General features: G+C 50.4%; 2 protein-coding genes across 2 annotated transcripts; one reads left to right on the forward strand and one right to left on the reverse strand.

The window, feature by feature from the left end:
- Window positions 1-1195: 1195 nt before the first annotated feature.
- On the reverse strand, window positions 1196-8719 carry EIF4A3 (eukaryotic translation initiation factor 4A3). Its single transcript, XM_032185426.1, has 12 exons — window positions 8509-8719; window positions 8204-8276; window positions 7302-7368; window positions 6217-6279; window positions 5619-5751; window positions 4501-4581; window positions 3983-4124; window positions 3141-3279; window positions 2417-2532; window positions 1840-1947; window positions 1629-1756; window positions 1196-1405 (listed from the first exon to the last, which is right to left on the reverse strand). Exons 1-12 carry the CDS (start codon window positions 8678-8680, stop codon window positions 1389-1391), a joined length of 1239 nt encoding a protein of 412 aa, XP_032041317.1. The 5' UTR covers window positions 8681-8719; the 3' UTR covers window positions 1196-1388.
- Window positions 8720-9210: 491 nt separating this feature from the next.
- LOC116487104 (ninein-like protein) lies at window positions 9211-21116 on the forward strand. Its single transcript, XM_032183703.1, has 17 exons — window positions 9211-9265; window positions 10397-10556; window positions 10803-10939; window positions 11017-11154; window positions 11442-11580; window positions 12259-12369; window positions 13007-13096; window positions 13590-13598; window positions 14884-14983; window positions 15476-15543; window positions 16031-16167; window positions 17281-17385; window positions 18032-18101; window positions 19047-19298; window positions 19653-19865; window positions 20716-20832; window positions 20928-21116. The coding sequence occupies exons 3-17, from the start codon at window positions 10872-10874 to the stop codon at window positions 21114-21116; spliced, it is 1806 nt and encodes a 601-aa protein (XP_032039594.1). The 5' UTR covers window positions 9211-9265; window positions 10397-10556; window positions 10803-10871.
- Window positions 21117-21124: the final 8 nt, after the last annotated feature.

Raw genomic sequence — 21124 nt, forward strand, 5'->3', positions numbered from 1 at the left:
AGGGAGGTTAGTGGTGCGGGGAAGGGGCCTTGGGGACTGTGCAGAACATGCTGTGGGATGCACGTGGGAGGAACCAAAGGCAGGAAGAAAAAGATCAAGGTGATTTTGGAGAGGAACAAGTGTGGGAAATGGAAAGTCAAGGGCATGAAAGGTGCTGGTTGTATGTCAGCAGGCTGCTGGTGAGTGTGCTTGTCTGTCCTGGGTCTGTGTGTGATTGCTGTGTTCTGACCTGTTCTCTCCTTTAACTCTGTTTCTAACCTGCTCCCTGGGTGGGGGGACTCAAGAGACGCCTGAGTGCCACCTGGTGTGGGACCTTGGGCCATGGGGGCTGTGTGGGGAGATGGGAGTAAATGGCAAGCGTGTGCCAGCAGCTGTAGAGCCAGGGCATGTGTTAGTGTAGAACAGGGGTCTGGGTTAGCCAGGTAAGTGGGAGCCAGCTGGTGAAGCAGCCCCGAGGCCAGGCTGGCTGCACTTACAGGTCTGTTAGGCAACCAGGGACCAGAGCTCCTGTGAGAGGGACTGGAAGGTCCTTGGGGTGCACGGGGGACCAAGAGACACGTCTGTAGTGTGAGTGCTGCCCTCTGCGGGAGGCAGCTGGAGACAGACGAGGCCCTGAACGCTGGTTACTGGAGATACTGGTGCCTTAAAGGCACTGGTGCCTTAAAGGCCAGTGCTGGTGAGTGCATGTGTGTTGTGGGAAAGGTGTCAAGATAAAAGATATTTTTGGTTACTTCAGGAAACGTATGAATGTTAGTGATTATTCTACTGTGGTTAGACTGTGTTCTCCCAGCTGGCATCAAGTTAAACAGGAACTCAACTTTACAAACTTCTGCTGAAGTCCCCAGGTTCCTTGCTGATGGGAAAATATTCATCCAGAATAATTAAAAAAAACAACTCTGAAAGGTCATAAATGACAGGAACCTTCTATCTTGTAACTCAGTTTTCTTAAAGCAGCTTATGACAAGCTTGCCATAAGCTTTTTCTATGTAAGGCTGATCCATTGAGAAGCAAGAATGAGTTAAAATCTAAAACGTCTAGCAGCTAGCACAGCAAGTGTAAGAGGCTGAACAGGATGCCTGGTATTTTATGACTTTATTATGGTCTCCAGTGCTTTTTTGATTGTGCTACCCTATTGTGGCAGTATCTCAAAGCTTCCTGCCTGTGACTGTCTTAGTTTAGAGTAAGTAAGCACAAATTATGGTAAAACTTCCTTTTTTTTATTGAAAAACATGGGCAGGAGTAAAGACATTATTTACACAAGTTCCTGACTGCAGCCCAACTCAGGAATATATGACCAGCAGTATGAATAAAAGGAGGTGGGTCCAAGACATAATTATGGAGGCTAACAAATGGTTAGATGAGTACCACTCCCTGATGAACGTGGACCTTCAGATAAGATCAGCAACTGAAATGAGAGAATAAGAAAAAGAAAATGTAAGTATGCACTGAGTGGGCTGAAAGCAACAGCCCAGCAGCAAAGTGCACCCAGATTTTCCCAATTTTTTCCCCTGATTCTCTAGGGGGAGAAAAGAGGGTGTAGTTGGGAATGAGGCACGTGGCAAAACGAAGCCTCCATCCCTTCCAGCTGCAGCGCACCAGCAGCCTCCCTGGGGCAGGCCCATGCTCACCGTTCATGGGCATCTCGTCGATCTGGGTGGAGTAGTACTGCTCGATGTCCCGCAGGATGCGGATGTCATCGTTCTTCACGAAGTTGATCGCTACACCTTTTCGCCCGTATCTGCCTGAGCGGCCGATTCTGTGGAGGTGGAAGGAAAGAGAGACTGGAGCCACCTCAGGGAAGAGTGAGCCAGCTGCATTCCCTCATGGGAACAAGCTTACCTGTGTATGTAGAGTTCTCTGTTGTTGGGCAAGTCGTAATTAATGATCAGGGACACCTGAGGCACATCCAGGCCTCTAGCCCAAACATCTGTTGAGATGAGGACTCGGCTGCAAAGAGAAGGGGACAATGACTCCTGTTGCACCCCTCTGATGGTGTGTGAGGTGCTGAGTTGTCTTTCCAGCACTAGGCTTCCCCACAGCATGCTGACAGCATCCACAAGGCTGCTGTCCCATGCAGAATTGCCAGCCTTCAGGGGAGAGACAGATAGTGCAGAGCCAGCTTTCATCTATCTTCCTTGATTTATTTTAAATGCAGCAACTCCCAGCCTGTACTAGCTTGCTGAAGAGGCCAATTCGATGCCTACAAATAGGAGCATTCCTCCTTGGAGGGTGACTATCCCCCACCCCTGAGACACCATAAGAAGATGGATGGGAATCAGAGTTCTGATTTTAAGCTAGAGTGGGAACAAGGCCTTGAGAGAAAGGTTTAAAGGAACCAGTCTTAGAAGCCTATGAGACAATTGAAGAAATCCTGACCTGATGTAGCAATGATGTAAACACTGTTCAAGGGATTTACCTTGCACCAGATCTGAACTCTTTCATGATGGATTCTCTCTCCTTCTGTGGCATGTCCCCATGCATGGATGACACTGTGAAGTTGGCTTCTCTCATCTTCTCTGTCAGCCAGTCTACCTGTGGGTACAGCCAAGCAGCCTGGCTTAGCTATTTGCTGATGGCAGTCAACTACGCAAGCTGGGCTTGGAGAATGTCTGAACACACATGCTGGTAAGGAGTGAGAGACACTTTAACAAGCATTACGGAGCTAATGGAAGCTCCATTAAGCATTATGGAAGTAAATAGTCCTTACAGAGCATCAGCTCTATGACAGGCTTCCATGAACTCCCAAAGGAAAGGAATTAAGGATGTTTATTCAAAAAGGGTGGTTTTGTTTTTGGGCTTACAAACAACTACAATAAGCACATTCTTATCCAATGAGTTCTACTAGTCCAAAAAGGCAGCTCCTACCAACTACATCAGTGCTGCTGCCTGTAACCTGTTGTTTACGTTAGGCACATCCTAAAGACACATTTAAGCTCTCTTCTTACTGAACAATTCCCAACAGGGGAAACAACTAGGCCTTTTAGCTGGGTTTGTCCTAGTCATCCTCTCAGAGGAGACCCTCTTTGTGAGAGGAATAAATATTGTTATTCCTCTCACAAAGAGGAATAAATTCCTCTTTGAGGAATAAATTCCTCTTTGAGAGAGGAATACATAATGTATCCATCTGGTGGCCACCGTACCTTTCTCTTGGTGTTACAGAAGATGACAGCCTGGGTGATGGTGAGTGTGTCGTAGAGATCGCACAAGGTGTCGAACTTCCATTCCTCCCTCTCCACAGCCACGAAAAACTGCTTGATTCCTTCAAGGGTCAACTCATCACTGTAGGGGAGAAGAAGAGCTGTAACATGCCATGAGGAAGTGAATACAGACAATAACACAGGTAAAAGGGGTGGCTGTGGTTTAGCAGAGCTCACATCTCTGCCCTGGGTGTAGTGGGTTGCACTGAAGCAGACACTATTCTATGAAGTCCCTGGAGAAGTCTGCTCTAAGAAAGGCCTCAAACATTACCTGTGCAACAGAGACATGAACTTGGGCACCCTCTCTGCTTTAGACAGCTTCCAAGGGAAATGCTTCTGTTCTCATTATTTTTACGTTCAAACATCTTAGCAAAAGAGACTGATCAGACAAGAGGGAGGCCCTCCCTAGCCAGGCTGCCTACTTACTCCTCTTGATTCTTGGCGAGTTCAGTAACATCTGTGGCAATGCCAGATGTAAGCTCTACCTCCAGAATCAGTCAGCTTTAAGCTTTCTAGCCATACTATATAATAGCAAATTAATGGAGGATGCCTCTGGAGGAGCACAGGAAGCAGGGAGGCCTGAGAGGTGAATTTCCAGAAGAGACTGCTCTATGTGGAGGGATGGGGGAGTCAGGCTGAACAGCAGCGAACAGAATCGGATGAGGATTAAGTCAGACAAGTCTGCTGCTGCTTGAAAGTGGGACACAAGGACATCTGCAAATACCGAGTCAAACTGCACTGGTGAGAAGGAACACTTGTCTCTCTCACATTCCAAGAAAACTCACCGTTTGACCAAGATGCGAATGGGGTCGGTCATGAATTTGTTGGTCATCTCCAGAATTTCATGAGGCAAAGTGGCACTGATCAGAACCACCTGCGTAGCTGGAGGCAAGTATCTGTACACATCATAGATCTGCTCCTTAAAACCTGCAAAAGCAAATCAGGTAGCACAGGACACTTAGCATGTCTTTCGCCTTAAAATCCTCTTTTTTCACAGTCTGAGCTATGAGAACAGTGACTGAATCAATAACTCAGCCAGCATAACCCATTGCTCACCTCTCCCCAGTTCCCCACACCTGGACATGGCTGCGTTGCGCAGTACAGTACAAAAGGCAGCACTCAAGAATTTTTAACTACTGAAAATGACACAGCACCTGAATTGGACAATTTAGGCATGTTACGTAGTTTGGTGCAGCCTGTAATGTAATTGCCTAGCTTTGGCAAAACCAGTTCTTTTTAAGGAGCGGGACTAACACCTGGGACACAGTGGAATCTCAGAGTTGAGTAGAAAGAATTGCTTTACCTTTATTCAGCATTTCGTCTGCTTCATCTAAAACCAGCATTTTGATGGCTCGAGTCCTTAAACTTCGACGCCGAATCATATCTGTAAGATTTCATTTTGTAAGATGAAAAGGCTCTGACAGCAAGCGAGCCTACACTGCTCTCAGCCCGTCAGTGCATTTTGCTGGAAGGAGGACAGGCACTGCCCCTGCTGCCAACAGGGACTAGTGTTTGGTGAGGGAAAAAAAGCACACCCAAGAGCCACTGCATGCCCTACAACCACGGGCACATCTCTGCCATTCAGCTAAGGGAGCATGAATTGCAGGGAAGCTCTCAGAACCTCACCTGTGGGAGGCTGTTTGGTAACTGCACACAGGTGAACCAGTCTCCCAAAGAAACTGCAGCTGGATGTGAAAAATGCAAAGTGCTACCTGAACTTTGTGTCAACAGAGTGGGCAAATCTGCCTCCTGTTCGAAGGAGCACATTGCTTTGTGTAACTCCTTCATACTGTCATAAAAAAGTACCTGCTCTAAAGTGTGCTGTTCGAAGCCAACAGTTTGGCAGCCACCAAATTGTTTTTTGCATTTTTATGTCCTTGCACTTACGGAGACTAACTCTGTGTTCTCCCAGTGACAGGTATTCACATAAGAAAGTGTTGCCTGTTCCTCAGAGATACAGAAGATGTGAGCTTGAAGGCTAACACTACCACTGGGCAATCACCATTACCAATAAATATAAAAATCTTTATGTCGTGAAACTAAGAAGTACAGTTGTGTGTACACCTGATTTAAGAAAGAGCTAGGGAGGGCTGGTACACAGAAAATATGGGCCTAATTCTGACATTCAAACAGACCCAGCTCCTCTCTCCTCTAAGACTTTAACCTCTTTCCTAGGATTGCAGTATCTTCCCTGTTAAAAATTACCTGCTAGCACAAAAAAGAGTAAAGAACCATTCAACAATGAAATGCAAAATATAAACAGAAAATCCCAATATTCTCCCCACTGATTTCTCTGATTTCATATATTACTCCAGTAAATTCAGACTTATCTCTTTCGAATCTAAGTGCACAAAATCTGCAGTGTTCCCCTGGCTCAACTCATCTGAACCTGGAGGGCTGCAGCCTCTCAGAGCTCCTTACCGAACACCCGGCCTGGAGTGCCAGCTACAACGTGCTGCCCGTAATCCAGCTTTCGAATGTCTTCCCCCACATTGGTGCCTCCAATGCAGGCGTGACACTGGACGTTCATGTAGTCTCCCAGAGCAAGAAGACCCTGTTTTGACACAAAGGATGGATTAACCAACTGAGCTCTCATGAAATTTGTTATATGTGAAGAGCTTTGAAGCTGCATGGCCATTCAGTATTTTTTTCAGAAGATGTAAGCTCAATAAAAATACTATTTTGTTTTAGTTGTTACCCAAACCTCCTCAAGGGCAGGCTTTCAAACACTGAGGACTCAGTCTCTGGGGATCATAACTGCTTTACAAAAATACTGTCCTTAAAAATTCAGGTAGGAAGGTGTAATACCTTAAACAACACAGCCATGGAACCAAGAACGGATATAATACAGATGGGAAAAACAGCCCTATAGCATAATTTCTTATTCCTTTCAGGAAAACATGTAAATGCTTCCAGAAAGAAAAAGCAGAAGCTGCACTCCTAGCTCTGCTGGGAAACACCTGGGAATTGGCAGCAGGCCTTGCAAGTGCTTTACGGATGGTGATTGAGATGCTCCTACCTTCTGAATCTGTACCGCCAGCTCCCGAGTTGGTGCTAAGATCAGGGCCTGGGTCTCACGAACCTGACAAGAACAGGCAATGGTGGCAGTTGGTCACGTGGCAGATAGCATCCAAGCGTAACAGGCAACAGATGTCATGGTACTCTGAAACGTCACACTTCAAGGATTCATCATAAAATTTTGTGCTAAAACCTAGTGTTTGCATGGGTCAGTGCACCTAGAGAGCTGCTCCCACACAGAGCACTTACACAGTAACAGCTTCTTACATTAAGTTGCTTTTGACAAGTCTGGTTTTGGGTGGTTCTTCAGTTGACAGCTCGCTTTTCTACCTAATTGCTGAAATTACTTGTAGAAGTGTGTACTCATCTTACAGGAGACTAGAAAGAAACTTAAGCGACCAAAATTTCCTATTTCCAGTTCAGATAAAAACCTTGCACTGCACAAAAATAATGTTTTGAAGTGTTGGATTTGAAAACTACTGTGAGCACTTTACAGAAACAAAGCAAAAAGCCGACCTTTTCATTCACAACACGCAACGTTTATTTTTACAACCCCAGGCAGTGACAGGTGAATGGCAATCTAGGCTTTACTTAAAGGAGTAACAGCCCACAGAAAATCATTTTACTCATCATCTACACACTTGAGTGGATATTTCAAAAACAATTAGATGGACATGGTACCACTGAGTAAAACACAAGCAAACATGTCAGTCACCAGTCTGCATTTGATTTTGTGCAATGTATGCAGCTGTTCAGATGGGTCGACAATGCTGTTAGGACTGCTGAGGGCAAATCTGCCTGCTCAGAGATTAACTTAGCCCTCTAACAACAAAAATAAAACTGTATGAATGAGGTCAGCTATTAAAACCAACTTCGTAAGATTTTTTTTCTGAATGTATTTCGTCAAGGTGGGTTTAACAGCTAAACTAATGAAATTTTCAGTCAGAATTTTGCCTCAATTTTACTGCCCACAACTAAGAGTTCAATGGAATGCTTCATTTCTTTGCTCTTAACAAACAGAGGCTTTTATGATGATGAATCTATTAATTAAAAAACAACAAACAACCTTTCAGCACGTGAAGTTACCTGTATATCCAAGCACTGCAGAACGGAGATGGAGAACGTTGCTGTTTTTCCTGTTCCGGACTGTGACCTGAGGAACAGATGTTTGGTGAACGCTCTCCATTTCTGGATAAACAACACACGCAATTTCAACACATTCCACCTCTCTGCCCAAAGGAACTGCCATTCATTTGTTGAAAACAAGTGAACATTGCCACAAAGTTTTGTTATGATCACAGTGTGGTTTGCAGACAGACAGCTTTAAAGACTGTAGCATCAGGGACAAAGCACTGTCTATTCCAGGCTCCCTGGCTCTGGCATAGTTACTCTTTATCAGATCAGTACTTCAGCTTTCTGCCATCTGTCTCGGAAGATCTTTAATTTTTTTAAAGGAAATGTTAGATCACAGAATCCAGCAGTGGCTTAAGTTGGATGGGACCTCAGAGATCACCTGGTTCCATCCCCTGCCATGGGCAGGGACAGCTCCCACCAGGCCAGGCTGCCCGAAGCCCCATCCAGCCTGGCCTTGAGCACCTCCAGGGATGGGGCATCCACAGCTTCTCTGGCAAGGCGCTGCTGTGCCTCACCACCCTCACGGTGAAAAATTTCTTCCTAACATGCAATCAAAGCCTATCCTCTTTCAGTTTAAAGCCATTACCCCTTGTCCTATCACTCCACTCCCTGCCAAAGCATCTCTTCCAATTTTCCCATAGACCCCTTTAGGTACTGGAAGGCTGCTATAAGGCCTCCTTGGGACCAGCTAAGCCAATACAACCCAGAAAGCCGCCAGTTCCCACTAGTGACCCAGCAACACCTTTCCCAACGGCAACCACATCCGTTTTTATACCACCAGAGACAACACACCGGCTTTACCCCTGCCTATTCACCCCCTTGGCAGACCTTGCAGACAACGAACGGCCACCTACTGTGCGATCACGTCCCGGCCCTTGATGATCTGCTTGATGGCTCTCTGCTGGATGGCCGACGGCTTCTCAAACCCTGTGGGAACAGCCGTTAGGGGCCCCAAAACACACACCAACACCCCCATGGCCCCCAGCTCCCTTCCCTTCCCCTTCTCCCCTTCCCTTCGCTTCCCTTCCTCTCCCCTCCCCATTTTCCCTTTCCCTTCCCCTCCCCTTTTTCCCTTTCCTTCCCTTTTTTCCCTTTCTTTCCTCTTCTCCCCCTCCTTTTCTCCCCCTCTCCTCCCCATTTTCCCCTCCCCCCCCCTCACCGTAGGCGTAGATGCCCCGCAGCAGGTCCTCCCGCAGCCCCATGGTGTCGAAGGTGGGCGTCACGTCCACCTCCTCGCTGGTCTCGAACTCCACCTTGGTCATGTCCTCCTCCTTCATCAGCCGCTTCCTGGCCGAGCCGCTGCCGCCGCCCGAGCCCGCCGAGCCCGACATGGCCGCGGCCTCCCCCGCTGCCTCCTCACACGAGAGACCAGGCCGCGGCGCGCACTGCGCATGCGCACGGGCGGCGTTGAGGGAGCCAGAGGGGGGAACGCGCATGCGCGGTTGAGGGAAGGGAGGGCGGGCGGTGGTGCCCGTGAGGGGTGGGTGTTATTCTTCGCCCTCCGGTCCCGTCGGACATTTTCTGTTCTTCCCGCACCTTTTTTTTTTGGTCCTTTTTGGCACCGATCCGTCTGGTGAGCGGCGGGAGGGTGAGAGGGAGCGGGGTGAAGCTGTGTCAGGGGAGGTTTGGAAATCGTGGTGTGTTTGTGGTGTAAAAAATGATAATGAGGGGGGTGCTGGTGCTTAAAGGGACTGCCTCGCTTCCTGCGCCTGCTGAGTTTCTCTTCTCCCACCCTCGTTTTTTTAGGAATTTGGAGGCTTCAGGGCAGCACAGGTGGCCCAGCCCCACGGCATGCCAGCATCGAGGCTGTTGGTGCTCCATGGGATGCAGGAAGCAGGGAGGTTTCCTCCATCAGGGATCCCACTGGTCACCCTCACCTGCAGCCCCCCCAGGTGCTTCCCCCTAACCCTGCATCTGTAAGTCGTGGCCAGCTCCTTACACAGGGCTTTGTTTCTACATCACATCTATACAACATCTTGCAGACACAAATCCAGCCATCGCACCTAGAAGGGTTCCTCTGATTCCCCCCAAAATACACTCCTAAAGAACGGGTCCTGCTGAGAGCAGTTCAGGCAGAGATGTTTCATTTCACAATTGAGTGATTTAATAGATGTTAGTTGAGGGTGGTGACCTGGGGAGTTTTCTACATGTTGGTCATTTTTTGGGGATGGTCTGGACTTCACCCGCTGCGTGGTGACTGAATGGCTCCCTCGGGAGCTGCTTGGGTAGGAGCACGCCCTGTACAGGTGGAATGAGACAATAAAGCTGAACAACAGAGCTCTTAACTCTGGTCTTTTTACAGAGGGGAGAGGGATGCATATCTTAGCAGAAGGAAAAAGTCACCCCAATTCTAACACTGGCTTCAAAAGCTCTGACATCTCTGTGCCACTTGTGACTGAGGTTGTCACCCTTTTAGCACGTGGAGTGAATTTCATCCATATTTTCATTGTTTAATGTCATATACTTTTTCTTCTTGGTGCTTTTAATCCCAAGGATTGACTGTGCAGTTGCAAATGCTTTTGAAGTAGCTGCTTTAATGCATTAAGGTGGAAGAGGAAAGGCCTTCTCCAAACCTGGAATGAAATTGGTGCTCTTGGAGATGTCACCAGCCCTGTTTTGGCTTTCTGGCAATGGATCCTGTTCTTTGAGTCAATGTGGCTGAATCTCACCTTTGAGTCAGGGAGGGCCAAGCTGACCTCAGCCTGATTTTAACTTCTAGGCCAAACAAAATGTTGTCTGGCTGTCCCTGTCTGACAGTTTTCAAAAGACCATTGCATGCTGTATAACTTTTGTTGGCCTTTCTGTGGATACGGCATTTTCACGGGTGTGTAGGGAGACCCAAGTATATGGTCTGTTGCTTTCAACTTGCTCCTTGTCATTGCCTGAGAGGTGGTTCATGACATCTCCCTCCTGACAGTTTGCTGTTTTTGGAACTTTCCCCAACATTGATGGGATCCCTGGAGCTTCAGTATTAAAAGCTGTCGGTGTTTCTCTGCCTGTTCTGTCCCGCTGACCTCCCTCTGTTGCTTTTTTACCTGACATCACAGGAGAGTGAGCATCCTTCCTGCCAAGCTGTGTGAGCCCACATCTCTCCAGCGTCAGCAACAGCACTAGATTCACCAAACCTGAATTTGTCGTTGCTGTCTGAGCCCTGGAAGAACTTAAAGGAGATCCTCAAGGTCCCTGGTGCGGGCTTTTCTGGTGGTGGTGAGTGAAGTGAGCAACCAGGACTTCCAGCAAACAGATCTGGGGTGGAAGAAGCACTTGCAGGCAGGTTTGTGATCAGGGGCTGGCTTTGGCCACCCCAGGGCTGGGGAAAATCTGGGACGGATATGATCAAAGCCCATTTGTGATACGGGGAGTGTCTCTAAGACTGGAGGGCGATCAGCTGGTGTAACAGTAGAAGTGTTGGAAGAGGGGGGAGAGCAACTCCAGTCTGTGTTTTTCTTCCAGAGGCCAAGCAGCAGCCCAGAGGAGCAGGGGAGCCTGGCAGAGGTGCCCGCAGCCTTGGGCAGCGCGGTCATGGTCCCCAGGAGTGGGCTTCAGCATGCGGCTGTCACCTCCTACGCGAACAAACTCCATTGCCTCAGGTAAGGAAGGCTGCTGTGAGGGCCCCTGTGTGAGGTGCATGGGGTGTCTCTGAATGCCTCGCTCGCTGTGCCTGCAGGATCCAGGTGAAGCAGATCTGCAGGGAGAGGGACAAGGCAAAGCTGGACCTGGAGAAAGCGGAGAGACGCTGCCTGCAGCTTGGCAGGGAGTTGGACGAGCAGTACATTGCCCTCGAGCACAGCCAGGGCAAGCTCAAGTAGGAGGGGCTCTTTTGTTTGGGCAGGGAAAATGGCTTTCCTGTGGGTGCCCACAGCCTCTTCCCCCTGTCCCAGTTTTCCTTTCTGAATACCTCACTTGCTTGGCTGTTGTATCAATGGCAGAGAAGTCCCTGAAGACCTCTTATGCTATGTGCACATCATTTATGGTTCCAACATCCCTCCCCAAACAAGTTCTTGTCTTCTGCTTTTTGTGGGGCAAGCGGGGATGCCTGGACCTCAGGGTAATCTGTGAATGTGCTTCAGTCACGTTGCTTGTCTGTTCCAGGGATGTTCAAGCTGAGATGCAGGCAAAGGAGCTGCTTTTGCAGCAAGCACTCAACCATCAAGCAAAGCTGGAGGCTGATACACAGCTCCTCCAGGGCAAAGAGGCCAGCCTGCATGGAAGACTGAACCTCATGATGAGGGTGAGTAAAACCGCCCTGGATGAAATGTCCTCACTCTAGAGGAGGAGGCAAAGTGGAGGTGGTGATTAAGACAGATAGTTCTTCGTGCTTTTGGTGGGAATGGCAGGAGTTTTATGGAGAAAATATAATTAGCCACATACGTCACAATGAATTAAAATACAGAGCTCGTTCCCTTGCTGTAACATTATTGAGGCCTTGTGTTTTCTGTTGGGAATGATTTGGCCCTTAGTAGCACCTGAACAGCTGATGGCTGAGGCTAAAATTGTGCCAGGGACCGTGACAGGAACACAGACAAACGTGTCCCTGTGCTTGGGATGTTCCCAGTGCAGGTCAACGTACTCATGCAGAAAGAGCTCAGGACTAGACACTTGTTGGCTGTGAGGGAAGCCATAGGTTTGTGAAGCAAAGACAAGAGACAAGCCTACAGGGCTGCCTAGCTATTATTCTGCAAAACCTACTCCTGCATCTGTCCTTTGGAGGGACAAGCCAAACCCCAGCCCACGTGGTGTGTATCAGCACCGTGCCGTCCAAAGCAGGGTCTCCCGTGAGCTGTGCTGCTTTCAGCCTGCTGATGTGCCAGTGTTTTACAGCTCCCTGTTGCAGGCCCATGACTGATGAACCCATCCTGCGACGTGAGCACCCACAACATCAAGAGAATCTTCTCCCTTCTGTCTGCAGGAGAACACACAGCTGCAAAACAAGGTCAGGGAGATGACTGAGAAACTGCTGGCTTCTGAGAAGCTGGTGCTGGAGCTGCAGAAAGAGCTCAACCTCGTTGTGCAGGACAAGGTAGCCTTTCTTTCTCTACTGTGGTTAAGTAGGATTTTTTTAGGAACTTGTCAAAAGATTGACCCTTTTCTGTGAAATTTTGTATATTACAGCTCAGTTGTGGGTTCCCCTCCACCCCAAATTCATTTTGCAAATTAATGACAGCCTGGAAAGAAAAATTACTTTTGATTTAGGCCTCATAAAGTCTGAAAGAAAAAGAAGGAAGAAAGTTTGCAAGTGTAGAAAATTAGACAAATTTAAAATTTTCAAGTGAGAACTTCAGAATTTGGTTTTAAGAAAAGAAAAGCTTTCTTTTTCACGAGTACTGAAGTAAAGGGTTAGTTGTTTGTTAGAATTGGTAGTAAAGGGTTCCACTGCAACGAAGAACCTGGTGAAATGGATCTGGGGGAAAAAATGAGTCTGTGTTCTCAGGAGCCAGTTTGGAAAGGTCAGCCTGCCTGTAATTTGGTGTCTCTGACACGAAGAAAGATGCATTTCCCCCCTCCTTCTGCATTTGACCCATCGTACAGGTGTCAGGAGGAACCCTTCTCCTGAATCTAAGGGCTTAGCACCAAAACAGCAATGATTTTTGTAGAGCTTTTGGCTCTCCATTTGTAGAGATGCTGGTTTCCTTGATGAAAAGTGTTTCCTTGTGCAGCTGGAGCAGGTGGAGCCCCACAGCCCGGAGCTCCTGACCCCGAGCAAGCGCTTTGCGGAGATCGTGCTGGAATACGAGCGGCAGTGCAAGGTACGGGCGGGCAGCTCTCCAGCAGAGCTGCTGTGGCAGCACAGCTGTCATCTGCACATCTCTGGGGCTCTTTAGCCTGGGGCAGAGGAGTAGGGGGCAGCTGTGATCAGAGTGTGGAGGCAGGGGGTCCCTCTCGCCTTGCTCAGCACCTTTTGGCAGGGTGCACGACACAGCCGTGCCCCTGGTAAAGCAGGCTGATGCCTTGTCCCACAGCTTGTGATCCTCTGTGGATTGGTTCCTCTGCTGGGGTACTGGGAAAGGGGAGGGGATGGGCTGTAAATTCCCAATTTTCTGTAGCCACGGGCTGTGTTGTCTGGGGACTGTGTCACTCCAAACCACTCTGTTGCAAGGTATTTCCCCTTAAATACAAACAGGAGGCTGTGTTCCTCTGGAAGGGATGCTGTCAGCTAAATCCTTTCTTGTTCTTCCCCTTCCTCTTTCTGGTCCCCATTTCACAATGCCTCCAAAACTCCTTGCTGCTGGACTCTGTTAGAGAGTCAAGGTGAGCCTGTCCAGCTACCTGGTGTGCGTGTGCTTCTGGCGTTGGTGCTGTGCTCGCTGCACCTCCTGCATGGCGCTGTGCCCAGAGCTTTGGGCTCTCTGGGATGTGAGCACAGCCTCCGTTGCCCTTCTGTAATTGTTAATGGTTTGCATATTCTGCATGTTGTGAGTTGTTGGGTGCTCTCTGTGTTGGCTCCTGAGCGTGCAGAGTCCAGCACTTCCTGCACTGTCCTTGCTTCCAACTTCTGTGTGTGGCTGGGGACCGCCACCGAGCAGAGATGGTGGCTTATTGAGTCACTGCAGCAGGGGCTGGGATCTCTGCGTTTGCAGCAAAGCCCTTTGGATTGAGCAGACAGCCCCTCCTGAAGCTGTGGTTAAAGGCAGACATGCCGGAGCACTATCCAGCACAGCAGTGCTCCAGGTGGCACCAGAGGGTAGGAGATGTTGGAGATGCTTGGTGCTGGAAGTGTTCCTGCAGCTGAGCTGCCCCAGGGTGGTTCATGCAGGTGCTGCTGGATGGAGATGAAGCCTTTGGGTTTCATCCGCCCACGTGAAAGCACCCGTTTGGGTTTCTCCTTTCCCTTTGCTGAATGCTGGCAGCCTTCCTCCTCCTCCTCTGTCTGCTCTTTTGTTTAGAATGGAGATTAAGCAAACTGCCTCTGCTTTTCTCTAGATCTGCTTGGTTATATTTTTAAATTGGGATCAGTGGAAGCCCTTTAGTCTCTTGCAGCCCATCAGTTTTCTGGATGGGGCAGAATGTGGGACATAATTTGACGCCCACTCGAAGTGGGTAGTGCGGAGGGAGGCAGGATCCCTTGTCTGCTGTTACTTCAAGCAGGTGCCCAGCTCCGGGTATCCACGTGGACGTGGCTCACTGCACAGCGTGGTGTTCAGCTCTGGGACTTGCTGTGGGGCGATGTTGGCACTGAGACCGGACAGAGGCCAGCTCAGGAATGGGAGAGCTCTCTGCCCTCAGTGGGCGGTGGGACCTGCCCCATGCCGTGCTTCCCATGAGATCAGCACCCTCTCACCTGCTGCCACCAGGAAACATTGCCTTGTGGGCCCTGTGTTGACTTTCATTTCTTTTCTGGCCTTCCAAATTTGTCATCTCTCTGGAGAGGAAGAAAATCCCCCGGCCTCATTCTCTGCCCATGGTGACAAGGGAGGGGCTCTGCCCTTCATGCTGTGAGAGATCCTTAGTGCTCCCAGCTGCTGAGAGACCCAGTGCTCCCAACTCACGGCCCTGGAGAGCTTCACAGCTGTACTATAACCAGTCTCTGCCTCAGGTGCTGTGGGACCAGAACGGCGTGCTGCGGAGGGAGCTGGAAGCGCTGCGTCTTCAGCTGCAGCAGGAGAGCAGGGCCGAGCGAGGGCTGCCGGCTGCAGGTGAAACACGGGAGGGTTTGCTGCAGCTCTGTCTTGACAAGAGCAAGGTTTCCCGGTGGTGGGACTTTCACAGGAGTGTGGTGTGTAGTAGATATGTGGTATATGTGATATAGTGAAGGAGAAATGGGCTGGGGGTTGGGAGGTTCAGGTTGAGCATTAGGAAAAAAGTTTTTGCGCAGAGGGGTGATGTAGCCATCGCGGGACTGGGACTGCTTGCCATGTAGAAGGGAGATAGAAGGGAGATCTTTTGGGATTTGACTGGATGAAGCTGTAGCCATCCTGACCTAGCTTTGGTGATAGTCCTTGTCTGAGCAGGAGGGTGGACTAGAGAGCCAGAGGTCCAGACTCCAGCACGTCCTGGGGTCTGTGCCCATCCTGAGCATCAAGCACAGGGGCAGTGGATTCAGTCCTGTCTGCAAACCTATCCTCATAGAGCTTCTCTCTCTATGTGCCTCTCTCCCAATGCTCTGGCTCCCAATTCTGCATGCACAGAGACATCACTTACAACGGAGCAACTCCGAGAACAGCTTCAGGACCTGAAGGTGCAGCTGGAAACCAAGGTGAGAGCTGTGGGAGCAGATGTCTGACTTCTCAGCACGACTGCTTGGTGAATGGAGGGGGAACACCTGTCTTCCCCTGCCCATTTCAGCTGGTAGGAAGATGTTGAGCCCTCGCTGGCTGGCAAAGGCTCTGTGGATGTCTCCTGTCACCTTGCATCCAGCTGGGAGCTGTGGGAGCAGCAGCTCCTCACTGCCACCTCTTGGGCAAGGAATTGCTCTGCAGGGTGGAGGAAGGATGGAGGAGCTGCAAATAATGATGCCCCCGCCTCTCCCTTCTCTCCAGGGTCCCAGTACTGCAAACAAGGAGAAAGGGGAGCAGTGCTGGCTGCTGGGGAAGCTGGGACCCGCTGATATCTGCTTGTTAGAGGCTGCTAAGTTCAGCAGGCACCAGGAACCACTAAATCTGTCTGAGTTAGAGCTATTGGAGGAGAGGAGGAGCTCTCAGGAGAATGGTGCTAATATCCCAAATTTTGTCTCTCTCCAACAGGTAAACTATTACGAGAAGGAAATCGAGTTGATAAGGCAAAACTTTGAAAGAGAGAAGAAGGACAGCAAAAAAAGCGTCAAGGCTGAGATGAGCAAGGTGGAAGGCCAGAAAAGAGACCTGGAAGAAACAGTTGCAAGGTACGAGGCAACTCAAAAATGTGTGCAGAGACTGGAGCTGGAGGAGGAGCTTGAGATTGGGCAGGCCAGGGTAGGAACACAGCTCCTTGACGATGTAGGCTGTCCAAGGCAGCAGCTGCACCAGGAAAGAGAAGAGCTGAGGACACATTGCAGGGACAGAGAGGGCCTGGGGTCTGGTATTGTTCTCTTTTTTCATCAATGTTTTCTTATGATCTTTCTCTTGCTTTGTTCTTCAGCAAACTCGCCTCTACTTCCTAGATCATTGTCATCTGCTGTCTTAAAAGCAGCAAAAAATGGCTTAATTTTCTTTATTTGGCCAATGTAGATTGGTTTGCACAAGAGTGAGGTAATCACTGAATGGATGATCATCCTTTGTATGCTTCTGGTTCTGATTCTGTAACCTCCCCAGGGGACAGAATGGGTTTGTGGAGGAGACTGCAGAGGAATTGGGCAGGAAACTGTTCGTGCCTCTCCCCTCCTGCTTCTCAGCACACCCCATGACTGCCCCCAACTTTATCTCTTGCCCCACTTGCCTCACTGTCCCTTCGTATTCTTCATGGCCTCTTGCCAGGACCAGAGTCTGCTTCAGCAGCACACAAGAGGAGGATTTTGCTAGGTTGCCAACCCAGTTGTAGGGCAAGAGGAGCTGAGATATGGGGTAGGTATAGGAGAGTTTCTGGCAGAGCAAAGGAACAAGCCCAAATAATAGAGAATAACAGAAGCTGGAACCAGAGCTGAAGGCATTTGTCGTGGAGAAGCAAAAGCTTGGTACACAAGGGGCTGCATTTGGGAAGGAAGCAGAGGGAGCAAAGTTAGGTTTGCCTTCACCCAGCAGACACAGCTGTTCCAGCTGTTGTCTTCTGATGCTGTGTGTCCTTACTCCCTTTTATTTCCCTTCCCTTGAAGACCTGCTCCTTCTCTACCTCTGGCATCTCCTGATTGTCCCTACACATTTTGAGAAACATCCACCCAATAGCTCAGGCAGATTTCTTTAGTTCTTGGTGTCCTTGCAAATGGGAATAGAGCAGGGAGCCTGCATAGGATGCCAAGAGCAACCTGGGCCTTTGCACGATTTCTGCACGGTTTTTCTCATTCTGCTGTCTCTCCCTGCAGGGGAGACCTGTGTTGGCTGCTGAAGGAGAACAGCTTGCTGAAAAGTCAGCTTGGGAGGCTCCAGCAAGAGCTGAGGGAGGCAAGGAAGGGCAGCAGACATGATGAGTAAGGGAGGAACCAGCTACGGGAGGCTGGCGGTTGGGTGGACAGCTAATGCTTGTAAAAGGGACTGCCACTCAGGTGCATTTACTAGATTTCTGCTGTCTCAGCCTGCCTTTTGATTACTCATTTCCAAAAACCAGCATTCTCACCCACTTCATTCCACATGAAAGCTGCTTGTGCTGGGCCAGGCCTGGCTTGGGCAGGCCAGAGGAGAGGGTTCAGGTTTGGGGAAGGCACTGGGGACAGAGGTATGCTGAGGGTGGGATTCTCAGTTACATCAACTTTCTGGTCAGGCTGCTGCCTTAGGAAGCTTGGGATAGGGACTGGGTTCACCCACTGAACTGTAAATCAGGGAGCTGGGTTTCCATTGTGGTTGGTTTCAAGAGTCTCTTAAGCTGGTTTTCCCACTGCACTTCATCCCCTAATCAGGGCATTTAGGCCTCTGGCAATGTTGCAGGACTTTGGGTGTCCCCAGTTGTTTTCCCTGAAGTAGGCTGAGGCACCCAACACACTCCAAAGTCAGTTCAGGACCATTTTGGCCAGGTTTTGCTTGGTTTTGCGGGCCAAGACTGGATGTGTGGCTCCCTGAAGTGGGGGCCGCGTTTGTGGCTGTCTGGCTTGAAGCTGATCATATCCCTCTCCCTGACAGGAGACACGTGAGTGAGTTGGGCAGAGAGGAGGTGCAAGAGCTGGCTGAAACACCGGAGCTGATGGAGTTGGTAAGAAGCCATTAACACGGACAGACTCTTGGCTGGAGGGTTTAGGAGGGCAAAATCTGCATCTGCCTGTGGAGGAGAACAGGAATGCTTGCTTCAAACATCCAAACCTAGTTTTGCTTTTAGAACCCAGCTCACAAACCCTTGAACGTGCAAAAGGCCTGGCCAGGACTGCTTGTGTGTAACATGGATGAGTGTTGGATGCTGTCAAGTTCGTTCCCATTCCTGGGATTCCTTGTGACTCTGAACCGCAGACTGCTTTGTGGAAATACCTTCTGTACCCTCCAGGGCCATCACCTGCAACAGGGAGGGCCTTTGCTGACCCTTGCTGAGTTCGGCTTCCATAAACCTTAGGCCACAGGCTCAAAATTTAAAATCTGCTGTCTGGTTTTCCTCTTTGGGAGGAAAGCGGTTGCCTGTTTTCCTGGGAGGCTAGCAGGGGCAGTGTGTGGGCTTTATTGCTACCCTGGTGTTAGGTGCAGGCTTCCTGCTGATATGTTATTTGTGCTGTGGTCTGTCAGACCTGTTGGGAATGGTGCCCTGGGAACAACATCTGGGGGCTGGTGTCCTCTGGTGTTGGAGGCTGCTCTTGTAGCCCTTGTTCCATTCTCGTTGCCTACCTTTCCATTCGTGCTGCGTTCACACCAACCTTAATATTTCTGTTATGCATCTCTGCGGTCAGACCCTAGTCCCCCTCGCTGCTTTTCCTGGCAGCCTCCTCCAGGGTTATCAGCTGCGTGGGTTTTCTTAACCACGAATGCAGCTCCTGAACACAGCTGCTGGGATTTGGTCGGGTTGGGAAATGAGGGCACACGTCCTAGGTGTACACGCGGTCCTGCAGTCACAGCAGAGTTTGTGGTTAAGGACCCAGCAGGGACAGGTAAAGTCTCTGTTACTGCTCATCCCTCTCTAAACCTCTGCATTTTTTTTTTCCTGAATGTTTTCCAGAGTGAGAAGAGCAAAAGGGAGGTCTCCCAGCTGAACACCAAGCTGTGTCAGCTGAGCTGCGAGCTCCCTGAGCATGAGGCCAGCCACAGTACCGGCCCTGCCACCGCCCAGCTGCAGAGCCAGAGGCTGGTGGAAGCTGAGCAGCTGCAAGGAGCGGAGATGGCAGCAAGGCCAGAGCACCACGGGCAGCATGCAACGTGCTGGATGGAGCTGGAACTGCTTTGGCAGCAGCTCAGGGCCTCGCAGGAGAAGGTGGGTGCTGTTTGGTATCAAAACAGCGTGGCAGGCTGCTGAACAGCCCCTGTGGGGTTGGTGTTGCCCTGCTCAGGGCTGTGCTGGGCACCTTCCCCAGGCAGAAAGGACTGTCCTCTTCCTCTTTGGGGTAGACAAAGGACACTCCCTCCTGCAGCTCCCAGCAGTCTCCATCCCTGGCTTTGCAGGCTGCCTGGCAAGCACCTCTGCCATGGTCCTGCTGCTCTGCTGTGGGCGTGCTGACATGAGAGCTGGGGGTGCTGCCTGAGCTCTCCTCTCACCTGCAGCACACCCTGGGGCTGCCCCCTTGCTTGCACAAAGCTGTAACCAGCTCTCTGCCTTTCTGTGTTGCAGCTTTTAGAAGCCAAAGCGAGCCTGAGCCTGGCCCAGACTCGGCATGCGCTGCAGCTGCAGCAGGCCAAGGCGCAGATGAACAACATGGTGCCAAAGAAACAGTTTGAGCAGCTGCAAGCCAGCTTGAGGGAGGAACAGAGCAGGGCTCGGTGGCTCCAGGAAAACCTCCATCGGCAGGCTGAGCAGGCACACAGGCAGCTGCTCAGGACGCAGGTAAGCGAGGATTTGCAGCTCAGTCACGGGTGCCAGAGGGAGCGCTGCCAGCCTGGGAGGTGGCTGAGGTCACCAGAGGTTTGGGTGGAAGATGCTGCACATCAAGAGCCCTGATAGAAAATGCACTTGATCTTCAAATTCCAGCTGCAGTTTTCATTCCTCACGAACCCAGTCACCAGCCTGTGCTTGAGGAAGAGCCCTCCCCGCTCCAATCCACCTACCCCAGGCCAGATACCTTCCCCCTTAGTGGGGCAGGAGCCATGCAGGGAGACGCTGTGCTGGCTCAGGCCTGGGAAAGAGAACTTGAGCCCTCTATGTGGAGACGTAGCCTGCACAGAGTGGGGTGGCTTTATCTGTAGAGCATTGGGTCAACAAGGTGTTGGGGTTTTGTGTGTTCATCCTCTGTTTCAGGACACTGTGATTCAGTCAAGCTGACCTGGGCACGGATGGAACAAATCATAATTAAACATCTGGACACAGAAACTGCATCCAGGGAAATTTAATTTTCTCTCTCCCTGGGTTTTTCTGGGCACAGCTGTGAGAAGGAAGACTATTGGCTTACTTTTTTTTATTTTTAACAGAAAACATTGCTGGGAGAGCTGTGTCTTGTCTTAAAATAGGTTGGTGCTGACTTAGGGAAGGTTGTGGGCTCTAGGCCCTCCCCCACTGCTCTTGCATCCTGCTGATCCCCCGTTCGCCCTTCATAGAATGGCTCAGGTTGGAAGGGACCTTAAAGACCATCCAGTTCCAACCTGGAAGAGAAGAGTGTGAAGATCTGTGTGGTGTGGGGGTGCTGGGGGCCGGGTGGGTGCTGGCACAGCCCCACGTTCGGCTTCGTTGCCCGCTGCAGGAGGAACACGAGCGTCTGCTGCAGGCGGCCATGGAGCAGGCAGAGGGGCTGGAGAGCGAGCTGAGGAGCGCTGAGGCCGTGCTGGCAGACAGGGCAGCTCACCTCAAGGACACACAGGTGGGTGCAGGAGGGGATGGAGCTGCGTTTCTCTGCCGTGCTGGGAGCCCTCTGAGGGCACGCTGAGCCTTAAAGCTTTCCCGTCCTCGCCGCAGGCCCAGCTCTCCAGGAACAAGCTGCTGATTGCAGAGCTCCGTGAGGAGAACAGGGGGTTTGCCATGGCCCTGCAGGCGGCAGAGCTGAAGCAGAAGAGCACCGAGGAGAAGAACCAGGTGTTGGAGGAGCAGGCCTCGGCCCTGAAGCAGCTCATCGGAAAAATCACACCGGCGTCTTTGAGTGTGTAGTGGGGCGC

The sequence above is a fragment of the Aythya fuligula genome, chromosome 3 (assembly GCF_009819795.1).
Source record: "Aythya fuligula isolate bAytFul2 chromosome 3, bAytFul2.pri, whole genome shotgun sequence".
NCBI lineage: Eukaryota > Metazoa > Chordata > Aves > Anseriformes > Anatidae > Aythya > Aythya fuligula.